This window comes from Mycothermus thermophilus (genome assembly GCF_041956435.1).
Source record: "Mycothermus thermophilus strain CBS 625.91 unplaced genomic scaffold VTJ04scaffold_4, whole genome shotgun sequence".
Taxonomy (NCBI): domain Eukaryota; kingdom Fungi; phylum Ascomycota; class Sordariomycetes; order Sordariales; family Chaetomiaceae; genus Mycothermus; species Mycothermus thermophilus.
Window position 1 is genome coordinate 1220513 of NW_027191430.1, and position 15806 is coordinate 1236318.

The window sequence follows — 15806 nt, forward strand, 5'->3', positions numbered from 1 at the left end:
GTTACACAGTAAGGGTGTTGAGGGGTGTGAGAGGATGAGGATTGTGTCTTTTTGAGTTTTTGTTTTCTTTCGTTTTCTTTTTCTTGGGGATATTTGCCAGCGCCATGATGGGTATTGTTTCTGTTTCTGTTTCTGATATCCTGCGGCATTTTGTATTATTTTTTTTGTACTTGTTGGCATGTGTTGCGCTTCATCCTGTTGGTGTTGAGCGAGCGAGACTCTCTACTTCTTGGTATATTTATGTATTCATGTTTTTCCTTTGGTTGGTTGGTTGGACTGCCCGCAGAGCAGCAGTGTTGTTGCCCGATATAGGGAGGAAAGGGAGGGGATGCATGCTATGTGTAACGACTCTGCATTGTTTATTTTTGGATATTTGGAGTGCCTTGAAATAGATGCGAACGGTTGAGTTGTCATCTCTAATTGGAGTACTCCCGTAACTTGACCGCTGGTGTCTTGTGACAGACGTGACTTTTAGACGCTCTGACTCAGTCAGATCAACAACCCACGATGCACGCTGCACAAGTACGTAGTACTACTGTGTAGGTAAGGTACCTAACCCAGAAACCGGGAGCTGATTCCAAACAAGCCCCAATTACTTCCAGGTTCTTCGATGCGGCAAGTCTTTTGCCCCAGCCTTCCATGTTTTCCGTGCCTTCCGGGCAGTCGTCATCGGCCTCTGCCTGCCCTGCCTGGCTTGACGTTAGCCTGATGTTGCTTGATTCTCACGTGATCCGGAGCTCTTGGTGGGGCGTCGGAGTTTAGCGTGGTGGAGCCGGCTTGTTCCGCCCGCCGCCAGCCAGTGCAAGGCAAGCGCAAGCCCGCAGCAGCCAAGGTCAAAGTGGAAGTGGTGGCATGCGATGGATCCAATTCGATCATCGCATTGATTTGAGCTTTGCGTTACAAACGGCCGAGGTTTTTTGTTCGGGACATCACGACAAAACGACAAGCCACCACTCCCGGGGTTTCTTGCCGTTTTCCGAGGGAATTTTCGATCCTTTCGACATTGGGCAGCGCAAAGAGCCAAAAGGTGCGCCGAAGGAGGGTCGAGAGTCGAGGCAAAGATTTCTGCGGGGGAGACGGAGGAAGCTGTGAGAAAGGCACTCTCGGTCGGAGCTTCGGAGTCCTTGGATCCAGGAACGGGAGGGATATCAGACTAATAAGCACCATTTCGAAGACTTTTTATTCGACATAACCACCACCACCGTCCGTTTTTTTATATCTTTCCTTCTTCCGTCCAGCGCGAATAAACAACAACCGCCACCACCATGTTCCGCACCTCGGCACGCCAACTGGCGCGCTGCTCGAGGCGGTCCCTGCTCCGGCCCCTCACCAACAGGCCGGCCACCGTCCGCCCTGCCGCCCTCTTTGCCCACCACCCACACCTGCGCACAGCCCAGCTTTACGCTTCGAGGAGGTATAACTCGACCAACAACGATGGGAACAACAACAAGCCGCCAAGAAAGGAGTGGGAGGAGGGGGAGGAAGAGGAGGACAGGTCCCGTCCGCGCAGGAGAACCCCGCCGCCAGGGTTCGTGCAACTGACGAAGGAGGAATGGGCCGAGCTGGATTCGTGGTGCGAGTCGATGCCGCTGCAGCGACATCGCGAGGAGATGAAGGAGATTTTCAAGGACATGCGGGATGTCGGGGTGCCCGAGGAGCTAAGGAGGATCTTGCGGCTCAAGATGGAAGGGAACCTGAGCCTGAAGGACGCCCTGTCGGTGCCCAAGATTGCGTACCGCATGGCCGAGCAGATGGCCAAGATCCATGTGGAGGAGATGGAGCGCCGGGAGCGCGAGGAGGAGGGGCAGGAGCGCGGGCCGACCAGCTTTACGCCGAATAAGCCGCCCGGCGAGTATGAGGACTTGGACTCGATTTTGCAGCGGAAGATTGACGAGCGGAGGCAGAAGGTGAGGGAGTTGGAGAAGGAGTTGAGGGAGGAGGAGGAGAAGGCAAGGCAGAACGAGGCGCAACAACAAGAGCACCAGCAGCAACGGCAACAGGAGCAGCAGCAGCAGCAGAAACAGAAACAGCAACAGCCCAGCTCAGATGGCAAGAACAAGCAAAGAAAACAATCCCAGGGTCCACCTCCACCGCGCGTGAACGGTTCCGATACTCTGGCGTGGATCATCAGCGCCGCCCTGCTCTATCCGCTGTACACGATGCTCTTCCCCGGTGAGACGTCGCGCGAGATCACATGGCAGGAGCTGCGCAAGAACTTCCTGGACCGCGGCCTGGTCGAGAAGATGGTGGTGGTCGGCAACCGCGTGCGCGTCGAGCTCAACCGCGAGGCCGTCCGGAACATGTACCCGGACTCGCAGGCCGCCAACCCCAACTTTGTCTACTACTTCTCCATCGGCTCCGTCGACGCCTTTGAGAGGCGGCTGGACGAGGCCCAGGCCGAGCTCGGCGTCCCGTCCACCGAGAGGATACCGGTCAGCTACTCCCAGGAGGGCAACGCGACCAACTTTATTCTTGCCTTTGGCCCGACGCTGATGCTGGTCGGCTTGCTGGTTTGGGCGTCGCGCCGCGCCAGCTCCATGAACGGCGGGCCGCGCGGCATGTTTGGCTTCGGCAAGAGCCAGGCCAAGATGTTCAACCACGACTCGGCCGTCAAGGTCAAGTTCTCGGACGTGGCCGGCATGGACGAGGCCAAGGTGGAGATCATGGAGTTTGTCAACTTCCTCAAGCAGCCCGAGCGCTTCCAACGGCTGGGCGCGAAGATCCCGCGCGGCGCCATCCTGTCGGGCCCTCCCGGGACGGGCAAGACGCTGCTCGCCAAGGCCACGGCGGGGGAGTCGCAGGTGCCGTTCTTCAGCGTCAGCGGCTCCGAGTTCGTCGAGATGTTTGTCGGCGTGGGCGCGTCGCGCGTGCGGGACTTGTTTGCGACGGCGAGGAAGAACGCGCCCTGCATCATTTTCATCGACGAGATTGACGCCATCGGCCGGTCGCGCGCCGACGGCGGCGGGTTCCGCAGCGGCGGCAACGACGAGCGCGAGGCGACCTTGAACCAAATCCTCACCGAGATGGACGGGTTCAACACCACCGAGCAGGTCGTCGTGCTTGCCGGCACCAACAGGCCGGATATCCTCGACAAGGCGCTCATGCGCCCGGGACGGTTCGATAGGCATATTCATATCGATCGGCCGACGATGAAGGGAAGGCAGGATATCTTCCGCGTGCATCTGCGCAAGATTGTGACCAAGGAGGATATGGAATATCTGACGGGCCGGCTGGCGGCGTTGACGCCGGGGTTTGCGGGCGCGGATATTGCGAATGCCGTCAATGAGGCGGCGCTGATTGGTATGTTTGACTGTGCTTCTTTTTTATCTGCATCATGTTCTTGCTGACATGTTATTGTTACAGCTGCCCGCGCCAACGCCGAGTCTGTCGAGATGCAACACTTCGAGCAAGCCATCGAGCGCGTCATTGGCGGTCTCGAGCGCAAGTCGCTGGTGCTCAGCCCCGAGGAGAAGCGGACCGTCGCCTACCACGAGGCCGGCCACGCCATTTGCGGGTGGTACTTCCGCTGGGCCGATCCCCTCCTCAAAGTCTCCATCATCCCGCGCGGCCAGGGCGCGCTGGGCTACGCGCAGTACCTGCCCGTGGGCGACGCGTACCTGATGACGACCAACCAGCTGATGGACCGCATGGCCATGGCGCTGGGCGGGCGCGTGTCGGAGGAGCTGCACTTCCCGACGGTGACGACGGGCGCCAGCGACGACTTCAAAAAGGTGACGCGCATGGCCACGTCCATGGTCACGCAGTGGGGCATGAGCGAGAAGTTGGGCCCCTTGCACTTCAACAACGACCAGAACCAGCTGCACAAGCCGTTTGCGGAGTCGACGGCGCAGGAGATCGACGCCGAGGTCCGTCGCATCGTCGACCAGGCGTACAAGCAGTGCAAGGACTTGTTGATTGAGAAGAAGAAGGAGGTGGCGCTCGTCGCGGAGGAGCTCCTCCGCAAGGAGGTGCTGACACGCGACGATATGGTTCGTCTGCTCGGCCCCCGCCAGTGGCCTGAGAAGGAGGAGTTCTCGAAGTACTTTGATAACCGCCAGGGCGGGAAGCAGGGCGTCCCAGGGCCGCCGATTCCGACGGAGAATACGGATACCCCGGACGAGCCGCAGCCGGCGTTGTTTGAAGGGTTGAAGGAGGTGGAGAGGTTGAAAGAGGAGGAGGAGAGTGGGAAGAAGGAGGAGGGGGAGGGGAAGGAGGGGAAGAAGGTGGATGGTGAGAGGTGAGAGGTGGTGAGGTGGTGAGGTGGGATATGGTGGCTAGATGGTTGAGGGAGACCGACGACCTTTCTACTTGCCTACCGGCCATCACACACTGCCTGCCATCCGTGCCAGCCACCGATGGTGGTGAGGCTCGGTTTGACGGACAAGGTTGGTGTACACACATATCTGGCGTTGTCCATCACCTTGGACCACTCTGGCCCAGCACGGACATTATCTGTCCGGCGTATTCCTCCGATTACCTCCATTGGAACTACTCAACTCGAATGTTTTTTTCATTGTACCAACAACATCGCAGCAGCAGCAGCAGCAATCAAAACCATCTGGGCCGGCGGAAATTAACTATCTACATGTGAAATGGAGGTGGATATGGGAGGGAGAGGAAGCGTGGGAGAGCAGGGTTGTGAGGAAGAAACGAGAGCCAGTGCATGTGTTTAGATGGAGGAATGGTGTACCTACACATCATCATCTATCTCCTCTCACTCAGAGGTGAGGTGATGATGGAGACTTAGTGTCTCACCCCGCCGCCATCATCCCACTGGACCTGACTGTCTTGCCCCAACCCCTGGTATCCTCGGCAGACGCAATACCTCCGCAGAGAAGTCATTTTGGGGAGGAAAAGGATAGATAGACGGAGAATGGATGGGTGGATGGACGACGCCTCCCCTCTGGCGTTTTGGTTTTTTCTTGTGTACTATACTTTTTTTTCCCCCTTTCACACAACACCCATCATGATGTGCACTTTGATGGTTTTGTCTTTTTCTTTGTTGTATGTAAGTAGTTATGTGTGCCTATGTATGTACAAATTCTAAGGTTTCTATGCTGGGTGTTGAAGCGGGTTTGTGTTTCTGTTGCTTGTACGGAGTGCCTGCATCACCTGGCAGCTCTCTGGGATAAGTAAGACGTTTATTTTGAGGTCTTGTTACACAAACGGGAAGACTTGAAGAACGGGTCTGGCAGCTCTTCGCACTGCTTTCCGTTTCTATTCTACACAGTAAATTCTCGCTCAGCGGCATATTATTCGACCGCTCCTTGAGTTCCGGGTTACCTATGTATGTACTATACATAGCAGTAGTCAACCCAACTTTCCAGATTACTCCGTCCAGTCTACTTCAGGGGCTGTACATATGTACAGTACAGTACAAACCCGGTAAAAGGGATAAACCTGGAACTCTCTGGACGAGGTAACTTGGACGAGGTGAGCTCCATATATCTGTGTACCTGACGTATCTAGGTAATGAAACTAAAACCCGGATTGGTGAGCGTAATGCACATATTATCATCAATTGTAGCAAGTTGTGTCCATTTCAAGTGCGTCTCTTTCCCTCCTCGGTGTTTCAAGTTTCAGATCCACTGTCAGGGCTGACATGCACAGTGGGCCCCTGAAACCGGGAATCTGTCAGTCTCAGACCCAGAAAGACCTGCGCCGACAAGCGCTGAAACCTGAGCAGCGCCCAATGGGGTCCCAGGCCCTGAGTGGCCTTCCCGTCTGCCAAGTCATGTCGCTTCTTTCTGCACAGTAGACGAATGCATTGAATGCCTTTGTCATCCGTCAACCCGCATCCATTCACGAAATGCCTCCTTTTGCGGCCTGACTGACTTAGTCTTGTCTTGTGTCTTTTGTGTCTTCTTGTTACAACTAGACTCTTACCCTCGCTCACCGTATCTCTCTCTCCTCAGCGTCTGACTCGGCCCCGAGGCCTCCGATTCTTCCGACTCCCGTCCCATCCCCGGCTTCCAGGGCTTCCAGGTTCCGCTGGAGCTTTGACGTGGACGACAACACAGACCAACAACCGCCCCGCGAGAGCCAAGATTCCTACATCCTTCAGCCTCAGCCAGCCCCAGTCCAGTCTCGCTCGTTGACATCCACCACCACACCGCAATCTTTGGCGCCCCCTGCATCCGCCTCTGTCTGCATCACCTCGAGGCGCCGATACTAGTACAGAGTACTACAATTCATTCACCTGGGCCAGACCATCACCACCTGTCTTCGCCTCCTCCACCTTCGCTTCGAAAGAGTCCATGTCGACAACACAGCGCCCGGCCGGCACAGCCCCTCCGCCCAAGATGCCCTCCTTTGCAGACTCGTTCTGGTCCAACGACTACGCCGCAGGTGAGTCCGTCTCCTGACCGACGCCCGAACATCCTCAACGACTGACCGGCTGTCTCCAGGACTGGGTGTCCTGTTTGGCAAACTCCAGCAGGGTGTCGTTGAGAACCGACAAGTCCTGACCATCGCCCGCATGCGCGCCGAGGCCGAGGAGGTTTACGGCCAGAAACTCGCAGAAATCGCCCCAGCAGTAGACAAGATCCAAGGCGGCTTCGGCCGCGACGATGGAGCCAGCGTCCGGAAGGCCTACGAGGGCGTGCGCACCGAGATGGAGGACGCAGCCAAGAACCACAAAAAGATTGCCCAAAACATCCGCGACCTCGTCGTCAACCCCTTCTCGCGCTGGTGCGATGCCCACGAAGCCCGCATCCAGGACTCGTACGAAGAGCTCCAACTCCGCGTCAAGGCCCACGACCGTCAGCTCGAAACCGTCAAGAAGCTCCGGAGCAACTACTTCAACAAGTGCCGCCTCGTCGAGGATCTCGAGGAGGAGAACAAGCTCGCGTTCCAAGACCCCGAAGGCAGCCCGTCCCAGCGCCAGAAGATCCCAGAGATCAAGGTGGAACAGGAAGCCCCCGAGGAGGAGGAGCCGCTCGAGATTGGCGACCAGCTCTACACCCCAGAACAGGTCAAGAAGATGCTCGCCCACATGCTCACCACCATCAAGATGGGCGAGCACAAAGTCCCCATCCTCGGCACCTACCAGAACACGTCGACCGGCTGCGACATTGTCGAGTACATCCAGCAGAATCTGGGCAGCACGAGCGTCAGCTATGCCGAGCGCATCGGCCAGGATCTCGTGACGCACGGCTTTTTGCGCCTGGTCGGCAACGTCGGCAACACCTTTGCCAACAGCTCCAAGCTCTTCTACCAGTGGCGGCCCAAGGCCTGGGAAGTCGCCGGCGTCCCGGAGAAGAAGCCGCTCGGGAGAACCTTCTCGATCCCCGTGGGCGGCGCCGACGGCTCCGACTCGCCCGTCGTGGGCACCGTCACCGAGTACCTGGCCAAGTGGGACGTGCTCAACACGTCACGACCCAACGAGACCCCCGCCGAGCGCCTGCGTCGCGAGGCCCGGGAAGCCGACGACCGGTACAAGGCCGCCGTGCAGAAGCTCGATGAGCTCCGCTGCGAGCTGGAGGAGGCCATCTTTGTGCACCTCAAGTTCCTCGAGCGCTGCGAGCTGGACCGCCTCAAGGCCATCAAGACAGTCATCCTCGACTTCTCGGGCACCATTAGCAACGTGATCCCCAGCTTGCAGGCCACCGTTGATAACATGATGCTGTACCAGGAGACGGTGCAGCCGCTGGGAGATTTGCGGTACCTGCTCGAAAACTACCGCACCGGAAGCTTCGTGCCCAAGGTGGTTACGTACGAGAATTATTATAACAAGGTTGATGATCAGACGTTTGGTGTTGATCTCGAGGCTCGCGCGCGTGCCGACCGGAAGCGTGTGCCCATTATTATTACGACCCTCCTCACCTATCTTGACCATCATTATCCCGACCTTGAGGGCGACGAGGCCCGGAGAGGGGTGTGGCTGGTGGATGTGCCGCTCTCCCAGACGCATAAGCTGCGGGCCAAGGTCAATAACGGGAAACCCCCGGCTCTCGAGGCGTTTGCTGAGTTTGACATTCCCACGGTTGCGAGTTTGTTGAAGCTTTATTTGCTTGAGCTGCCAGGTAGGTTTTGGATGGGAGCTCCTTTTCAAGTTGACGACAATAGATGTGGCTAACACTCTTGTTCTCAGACTCGCTCGTCTCGTCGCACGTCTACGAAATTATCCGCACCATCTACACGACTCCGGCGACGGGCGAAGGCGATGCGGCAGCGGCGCGCATTCCTGCCCTCCAGCAAACCCTCTCTCAACTACGGCTCACCAACATCGCCACCCTCGACGCCTGCATGAACCACTTCACCCGCCTGATCGACCTCACCTCGGCCGACGAGGAGTACATCACCAAGCTCGCGGCCACGCTCGCCCCGTGCATCCTGCGCCCGCGCACCGAAACCTCGCTGACCATGGAGGAAAAGCACGCCTACCGCCTGGTCCGCGATCTCTTTGCCCACAAGGACGCCATCTTCGACGAGCTCAAGCGCATGTCCACCATGAACTCGTCCGGGTCCGTCAAGGGCGCGCAGAACCGCCCGCGCGCCATCTCCACCGATGAAAGCAACCGCAAGGCGCACATGGAGGAGCGCAACCGCGCCCTCATCGAAAAGGCCTCCGGGTCCCGCAGCCGCGCCACCTCGCCCGCCCCGTCCCCGCGCGCTTCCACCCACCGCCGCGACAGGTCCGTCGGCGGACCCGAAACCCGCTTCCCCATCGCCACCCCGTCCACCCCGACCCGCGGAGAGCACCACAAGCGCCAGAGCTTCGGCCCGGCCCTCCAACCCAAGCGCGCCAGCCTCGAAGTGCCCGGCAGCGACGACGGCCACGCGGCAGCAACCGCCGCCGCCCAGGCTATGATGGGCATGGGCATGGGCTACGGCGCGTATGCTCCTCCTCCTCTCACCGTTCCGGGCGGCGGTGCCGGCGCGAACGAAGGAAACTTTATCATGAACGGCATCCCGGCCATGCAACAAGCCGCCGCCGCCGCCTCCGCCGTTTCTTCTCCGACGGTTGGTGGCACCTCGAGCGTGGTGCAGTCCCCGACGGTGGCGTCGGTGGTGGAGCAGGAGGGGAGGATGGTGGAGAAGAGGAATAGCTTGGGCCGCAGCGGGGCGAGGTTCTCGGCTTCAGGGAGGAGGGTGACGCCTGCGGTTGCCGCGGCGAGGGCGGGGACGCCGCCTCCGTCGGCGGGTCAGTATGGACATCAGCATACTGGGAGTCTGGCGGGACAGGGACAGGGACAGGGACAGCAGCAGCAGCAGGGAGAGCCCGGGCAGAGGGGGGTGACGCTGGTGGATGCGCCGATGGATTATTAGTAGGGTCCGTTGGGCGTTGGTAGGGGAGGAAGGTTAGGGGAACGGGCAAGGAGAAGGAGGAGCAGGGAGCAGGGGGTTGATACCCAAGTTTTTGTTTTATAACCTTTTTTTTTCGATGCGATATGATATGGTATGGTATGGTATGATGAATTGATGCGAGAGTTTCATGATGTTATACCTAACTTCGTGCCTCCCTTGCCTGACGTACTTCTGGTTTGTCCATGTCGAGGGTTGCTGAGACAAAGTGTGAAATACATAGACATATTATTATCTCAACTCCTCGTCTGGCTTGGTATGCTTGGTCTCTTGTTCTTTTGCCTCGGAGGAGGATCAGGGGTGGTGGATGGTTGAGTCGTGGGTGGGATTACTTATTGAGTTTTGTGAACGGTTGCCATGGAACTGTCTTAAAGGTCTGGACAGAGAGTCGAAAGGGATTCGGTGGTTTTACTTACTGATACAGACGGATTTATATCATGGGACTCGTACCAGGATGAGTGATATGGCTCGGGGGATGGCATCTCGTGGTGGAGAGCAGTTTCGGATCCTTGGGTTTGTATACCTAGCACGCATCATAGAGGTGAGAGATTAGTTTTGCCAAGTAGGTCCCTGATACTATCGATGTTCGAGGGGCTGGGATGAGTTGTGTTTCTCCCTTTGTTATCATCTTGGCTGAGATATTCGGTCTGTTGTGTTCCTCTCCTCCTGCTTTTCACCATGACTCTAACTTGAAGGTCCGTCCAGAATACAAACTCAGCCCTGAGCAGAAACTCTAATCATCATTCCACAAAGCAACTCCTCATCATTTGTTGGATTAACGGAATAATCAAGTCTTAAGTGTGTTATCGACCATATCCTGCCCAGTTGAGCGAGTGGTGCGGTATGTCTAGGGAATGTGTGCTTTGTCTGCAATAGGACTTTAATAACGGAGTGTATCTCTACAGGAATAAACAATATGAAGACTGAAAGGCGCAAGCTGAGCATCATCTCTCTTGGTACTCGGTATTCCAGGAGTGACCGGCCTGAATGAGTCGTCGAGAGACCATTGGGGAGGAGGTAGGCCAACACTCTCAACCCTACCTAGATTGGATGTCCAACTCATGTGAATTCCCGTCTTCCAAGTCTCCATACTCTCATCTCAATCAACAGAAAATGTGAGCAATACAGATGGCGATTTCTATCCGGCCTGATCACAGCCTTAACCTCAACACACACACTTTCTCGTTCTCCATCCATACCCAAGCTCAGCAGGCAGGAAAGCCTCCTTCCGGAAATGTGACAACAGTGAAAACTACCACGATGATCGACTTGTCGTAATGACCACAAAAACCGTCCTTTTCCTCATGCCCTCGGCCCGAACGAAAAAAACAACCTCCGCCACGACCACCCAGTCTGGAGTTACACGGCGCAGCGAATACGGACGGGGCGTCGCGACTGCTTGAGCGAGAAGTGCATTCCTTCATGCCACGGGACGGCCATTCACAGAAAGACACCGAGGGTTTTGACTTTTGGTGGGGGACTTTGGTCACGATTCATGACGATATGGCTAAGAAGGATGGATGTTGATAGCACCATTCTCACACCGCTTCGTATAACACATCTCGGGAATGCCAACCTCGATGATGTTACTGGGAGCAAGTCAACGACACCGAAACCGATCGACAGGCCTGGCGACCGGACTCAGCCCACCACCACCACCACCATCATCATTTCTTTTTCTCGTTGTCATCACTTTTTTCACACAGCTCATGTTGAGTTGAGGAGAAGTAGAGCATGTACCGCGATGTATCCTGCAAGAAGCTGCCACGAGGCCACGAGGTTGCAAACTCCGACCATCACCACCCATCACCACCACCACCACCACCACCATCGTCCTCCCTTCCCTCACTACCCCTACCCGGAATCGCCGCAGTGGTTCACGGTCTTCTAGAAGGAAAGAAGAAGCATCCCCACGTGGGACTGGACGGCAATAGTGGCATGCAGTGTGACGATGTCGTCGTCGTGATCGGAGGTGGGAGGTTGACAGCATGGGGCTCATCTCTCCCTGGTAGGTCGGTCGGTCGGTCGGCAGGTAGGTAGGTAGGTAGGTAGGTAGGTAGGAGCAAGGACGTGACAGGACCAAACACACACACACTCACTCACACATTTTCCAAGCATTCCATTCCCACTCCCACTCAACCACCACCCACGCCGGCAGGCAGATGGGGAGGAGGCTAGGTAGGTCAGATCGAGCATCCATTGGGCTCAAACCAGGTCCTCGGAATCCCAAGACAGCAGTTGACAAAAGGCCAGAGCGCAAAAAATGGAAGCATCGTATATGAATCGCCCACCAATTCGGCTTTTGGGTGAGCCTCACATGTCCACTCACCGTTGACACAACCAGGGATGAGTGGTGGATGCTGATATGTAGAGAGGTCAGACGTCATTCACGCACAACACACAGATAAAAACGATGAGTTTTGTTTGCTAGTGTCATGCAAAACGAATCCCATCACGCCCCGATAGCTCACAGATAGGATGAGGAAGAGGAGGGGAGGCAATATACAACTCCCGAAGCACCTACTGACAGCGGTTTAGGGGGTTCATTATCTCCTTGGCCTTAGTCCACAACCCCAACAGTCGACAAGCTGATGTGATATGTATGTAAGTAAGGCATCGAGCGCGCATGACGCGCACAAAATCCAATAATTGTCTCTCACGTGCGGCCATCCTTCCAAATGTCTATCTAGTAATTAGTGGGTGGGGGGTTGGTTGGAGGTGCACTGCCAATCTTGGGCCACCAGAACTTGTGCCACTGCTGCTGCTGCTGCTGGGGGACGGACGGAAAGCAATGCTGGCTTGCTGAGCAGCTGGGAAAGATTTATCTCTGCTTGTCTGGTCTCGTCATCCACAGCATTTATTTGGATTTGTACGACTACTGGTCTTGTGGCCCACTTACTGAATGCTTATCCAAGGGATCGCGGGTTGGCAAGTGGTGGCTAAGACACGGCTCGATATTGCGCCCGCAGGTTGTATGTATGGATGCTGGGTCTTGGTCGATCGGCTTGGACCTGTCGGGACGTTGCTGCTGCTGCTACGTACTGTTGTTTTTTGGATGCCGCTTGTTGGGTGCGGATGCTATTCATAGGTCGGGGACACGCATTCTCATAGCTTGCCTTACCTTACATAAGTACGCACACGATCGAATCCCACGGCATACATACTGAGCGATACGGGACATCAGATACCATAGGTTACAGACAAGACAAGACAGGACATGCCAGGTCGCATCCTCGACAGTCCCAGCCCAGAGACCTGTTTTCCAAAAAAGCTCAACCAACCAACCACCCACGCAACCGGCAGAGCCACAACCCTACATGTCTTGTCTCCCGTCAACGGACACGAAGAATGAACGCACTGCCAGCCAGCAAAGCAACGCGGGATCGGGAGGCAGACTGCCGGGCGCTCGGGCTGCCGCTTTGCCGGAGCAAGGTAGCACCACATATACCACAGTACTCAGTATGTCGCAGATTTGCACGGGATACCAAACATTGCGCGGCAGCGAGTGTATGTGTCTGTGGGTGGGTGAGTGGGAGATGAAAATATCCCGATCGATGCGAGCCCTTCCCGCTTTGACGGAGTACAGAACCAACACATATCACCGACACAACTCACCAACCAACCAACCAACCAGCTTCTTCAGCGCGGGCTGAATGAACCACAGTGCTCCATCATCTATCTGCCCCAAACAGAGTCCGTGACACAGGAGATGGTGCTTGTCAGGTCCGGGAAGACAATACCTACCTCTATAATCCTATCTGGGCCAGAGACGAGAACTACCGTACCTTACCACGGCACAGCATCGTATGGTACGGAGTAGTCCTACCTCACTCCTCACTCATCCACCAGCAGCAGCGGCAGCAGCAACACCCTGAATAGCAGCGGGGAAAGCTTCCCACCGCCAAGGCGTCGCTGTCTCGGAGTACGAGGAGGGGGAATTCGTTGGCTGGTGACATACGACAGACATGCTGCTCTGTATCACACTCTGTACGAGGATGGCGGGCGGGCGGCTTGTTCCGTCCGATGTGAGCGTCAGCAACAAGCATTTCAGAACCAAGGCTCCCTTTTACGCCGCAGTATATCCATCCCTCAGCTGAATTATTTGTCTATGTGTATGTACAACTTGGCCTATGCTATCGGCGCGGCGCAGGAGGTAATGTATGATGTATATACTGTATCTGCTGTGCAATGCACTGAACCGTTTAACCATATAACACCTTACCTAAGGAAGAAGCGGTTTGTATGTATGTGCTTATCCCGAGAGCGTTGGAGAACTGCCGGAGAGAACATGCGGAGGTGAGACAATGATGACAGTGTTGAGCTCGCCGAGATGTTATTATGCCATTGACACCGCGCAGCACAAGATGGGTTTGAACACAACATTCCAGACATGTATGTACTCCGTCGAATTAGTTAGCTAGCTAGAATTATCCCAAACCACCGGTCCGGGACGGTGTTGATCGTTCTGTTGTTCGTGGATGTCGCCTAGGTATGAGTGACCAGATCTTGGTCTGCCTCCAGGCAGGTATACTTCTATAGCACTACGTACGCCATACGCACAGAGTTACTCCATACCTATGCGCTGGCAGAGCAGTCCACAAAAGATCATACGGTTGTCCTGTGAGCCTCCAAGGCTGAACGAACCCCAACGTGTTTGTTTCCATACAAGATCGACATGATCTCCCCATCTGCTCTGGCTCATTCCTCAGTTTGGGTAGCGAAGGTTGATCAGAACCAGATACCCGAAACAACAAACATCATCTTGCCTTTCGCCTCGGTTACTGCCGCACGTGAAACGATGGGTCGGTACCGACCGGCATGGGGAAATCCGTGTGTGTTCCTCTCCACGCGAGGAATTGTGCATGCTGGGATGGGGTTTGGTGTTTTTGCCCATCAAGTCCAGTCCCGTGATATTCTTCGACTTCCGCTTCCAAGGTTGGCTGCTGTCAATGCCAAAATCACATCTGCGGAGCACGTACTAATCCCTAGCCGAGACAGCTACACTACGCAGTGGACACGCGAGCTGCAGCCACATCTCCAGATGGTCAAACCTCCGAACGCACAGCACGAAACACACAGCACGCTACCACGCGCGCGCATCACTCTGTGGTAGGGTATGAACTCGCGTGGCCCAGCCCAGCCCACCACCCCGGCATGGGAAATCAGCTCCGATCCTCTCTGTCAAGAAGAACCAAGAGCCAACCAAGAGCGCTGACAAAGCCCACAGGCCGCAGGCCGCAGCCCGCGGCTCGCAGCTTGGAACAGCAGACAAATCTCCTGTTCTGTCCTCTCTTGGCTCTTGGCTGTTGTTGGTGGGGGGGTTCCTTACTGTAGAACTTGGGGTAGGGTACGGAGGAGGGTAGTAACCGTAAGGGAAGAGAGAGAAGATGTAACGTTGGGGTGAGGTTGCGACTTCGGTGACAAAAAGGGGCTAGGGCGTGCAGCGGCCCGCCAAGACGCGGGGTGTCATGTGTGTGCCTCCCTGTCTGTCTTGCTCTGCTGTCTGGATGCGGTCTGCTGTCTGGGTGTCTGTCTGCCCGGTCGTGGGCTAGAGGTATCAGTGCTGGATGTAGAATAGGTGCAAGTGTTCAAGCGAAGGAATGCGCAAAAAAACTCAAGACACACAGACAGGCACCTCAGACAGACATACAGACAGCAGACGAGGATCGGGACCTTGCCGACCGTGGCATATAGTAGAGTACATAAGGCGCCAAGGCAAGCCACATCGTGCCCTTTGCGGAGAGTTCCGTCTTCATTGCAGTGGCGTTTTCATGCTTGTTGTTGACCATCACTTGGAAGAGGAGAGGAAGGCTTGGAGATTTCACATGGCCTCGTCGCGTTCTCCTGGGTTTGTTTGACATGAAAAAGCCACCCGAGGTTGGCGTTCATCGTGCCTTGCTGTCAACCAGCGCCACCGGTAACACGGGGACCTAAGTTGCCCATCACAGACAGCTAGGCAAGCTTTCAGGATGGCGTCCCTGACCGAGCTATGTAGGAAGGGAAACAGGGAATTTGAGGCTGGCAATCGGTGTCAGAAGTGCGGGCAAAGACGGGCCAAGCGGTCTGAAGAAGGTAGGTGGGTAGATGTGTCGATGAGGAGAACAGCATATTCGAGCTCAGCTGGAGGCAGGGTCCCGACTGTCGTCAAGATGGCGCAAGGCCGTTGGTGCATGATGCAGCGTTCTTGTTGGATTGTAGGGAGCACAGCGCTGCGTATTCTCTTCTTTTTCCTCTCGGACCCTGTCCTGCTGTGCAACAAAATCTCCGGCTGTCGAGGGAGCGAGCTGATGTCGTGATTACGCAGCTGGTGTTTGGGTAGGAGCCGAAAATGCTCCATGCTTACCTACCGCCCGGACGGTATAAAGAGGAGTTCTAAGTTGATATTCTTCCTGCTCCCAGCTGTGTCATATCGTGTCGTGTCAGCTGTCAGCTTTTGCGAATCGAGCTGGGAGTTGAGAGTTGACGGATCGGAGCCAAGAAGCAGAGATACGTGGCCCCGT

The 15806-nt window shown here is 56.0% G+C and overlaps 5 protein-coding genes across 5 annotated transcripts; 2 read left to right on the forward strand and 3 right to left on the reverse strand.

The window, feature by feature from the left end:
- Position 1: 1 nt before the first annotated feature.
- On the reverse strand, positions 2-1167 carry VTJ04DRAFT_6174 (uncharacterized protein; the record flags this gene model as incomplete). Its single annotated transcript, XM_069364368.1, has 2 exons — positions 2-188; positions 929-1167. 2 exons carry the CDS (start codon positions 1165-1167, stop codon positions 2-4), a joined length of 426 nt encoding a protein of 141 aa, XP_069218201.1.
- Positions 1168-1265: 98 nt separating this feature from the next.
- On the forward strand, positions 1266-4241 carry VTJ04DRAFT_6175 (uncharacterized protein; the record flags this gene model as incomplete). The annotated part of the gene is made up of 2 exons (XM_069364369.1): positions 1266-3300; positions 3364-4241. 2 exons carry the CDS (start codon positions 1266-1268, stop codon positions 4239-4241), a joined length of 2913 nt encoding a protein of 970 aa, XP_069218202.1.
- A 340-nt stretch (positions 4242-4581) lies between these two features.
- VTJ04DRAFT_6176 (uncharacterized protein) lies at positions 4582-4842 on the reverse strand (the record flags this gene model as incomplete). Its single annotated transcript, XM_069364370.1, has 2 exons — positions 4582-4704; positions 4756-4842. 2 exons carry the CDS (start codon positions 4840-4842, stop codon positions 4582-4584), a joined length of 210 nt encoding a protein of 69 aa, XP_069218203.1.
- A 1415-nt stretch (positions 4843-6257) lies between these two features.
- VTJ04DRAFT_6177 (uncharacterized protein) lies at positions 6258-9270 on the forward strand (the record flags this gene model as incomplete). The annotated part of the gene is made up of 3 exons (XM_069364371.1): positions 6258-6348; positions 6408-8024; positions 8093-9270. The coding sequence occupies 3 exons, from the start codon at positions 6258-6260 to the stop codon at positions 9268-9270; spliced, it is 2886 nt and encodes a 961-aa protein (XP_069218204.1).
- A 6067-nt stretch (positions 9271-15337) lies between these two features.
- Positions 15338-15643, reverse strand: VTJ04DRAFT_6178 (uncharacterized protein; the record flags this gene model as incomplete). The annotated part of the gene is made up of 1 exon (XM_069364372.1): positions 15338-15643. The coding sequence occupies one exon, from the start codon at positions 15641-15643 to the stop codon at positions 15338-15340; it is 306 nt and encodes a 101-aa protein (XP_069218205.1).
- Positions 15644-15806: the final 163 nt, after the last annotated feature.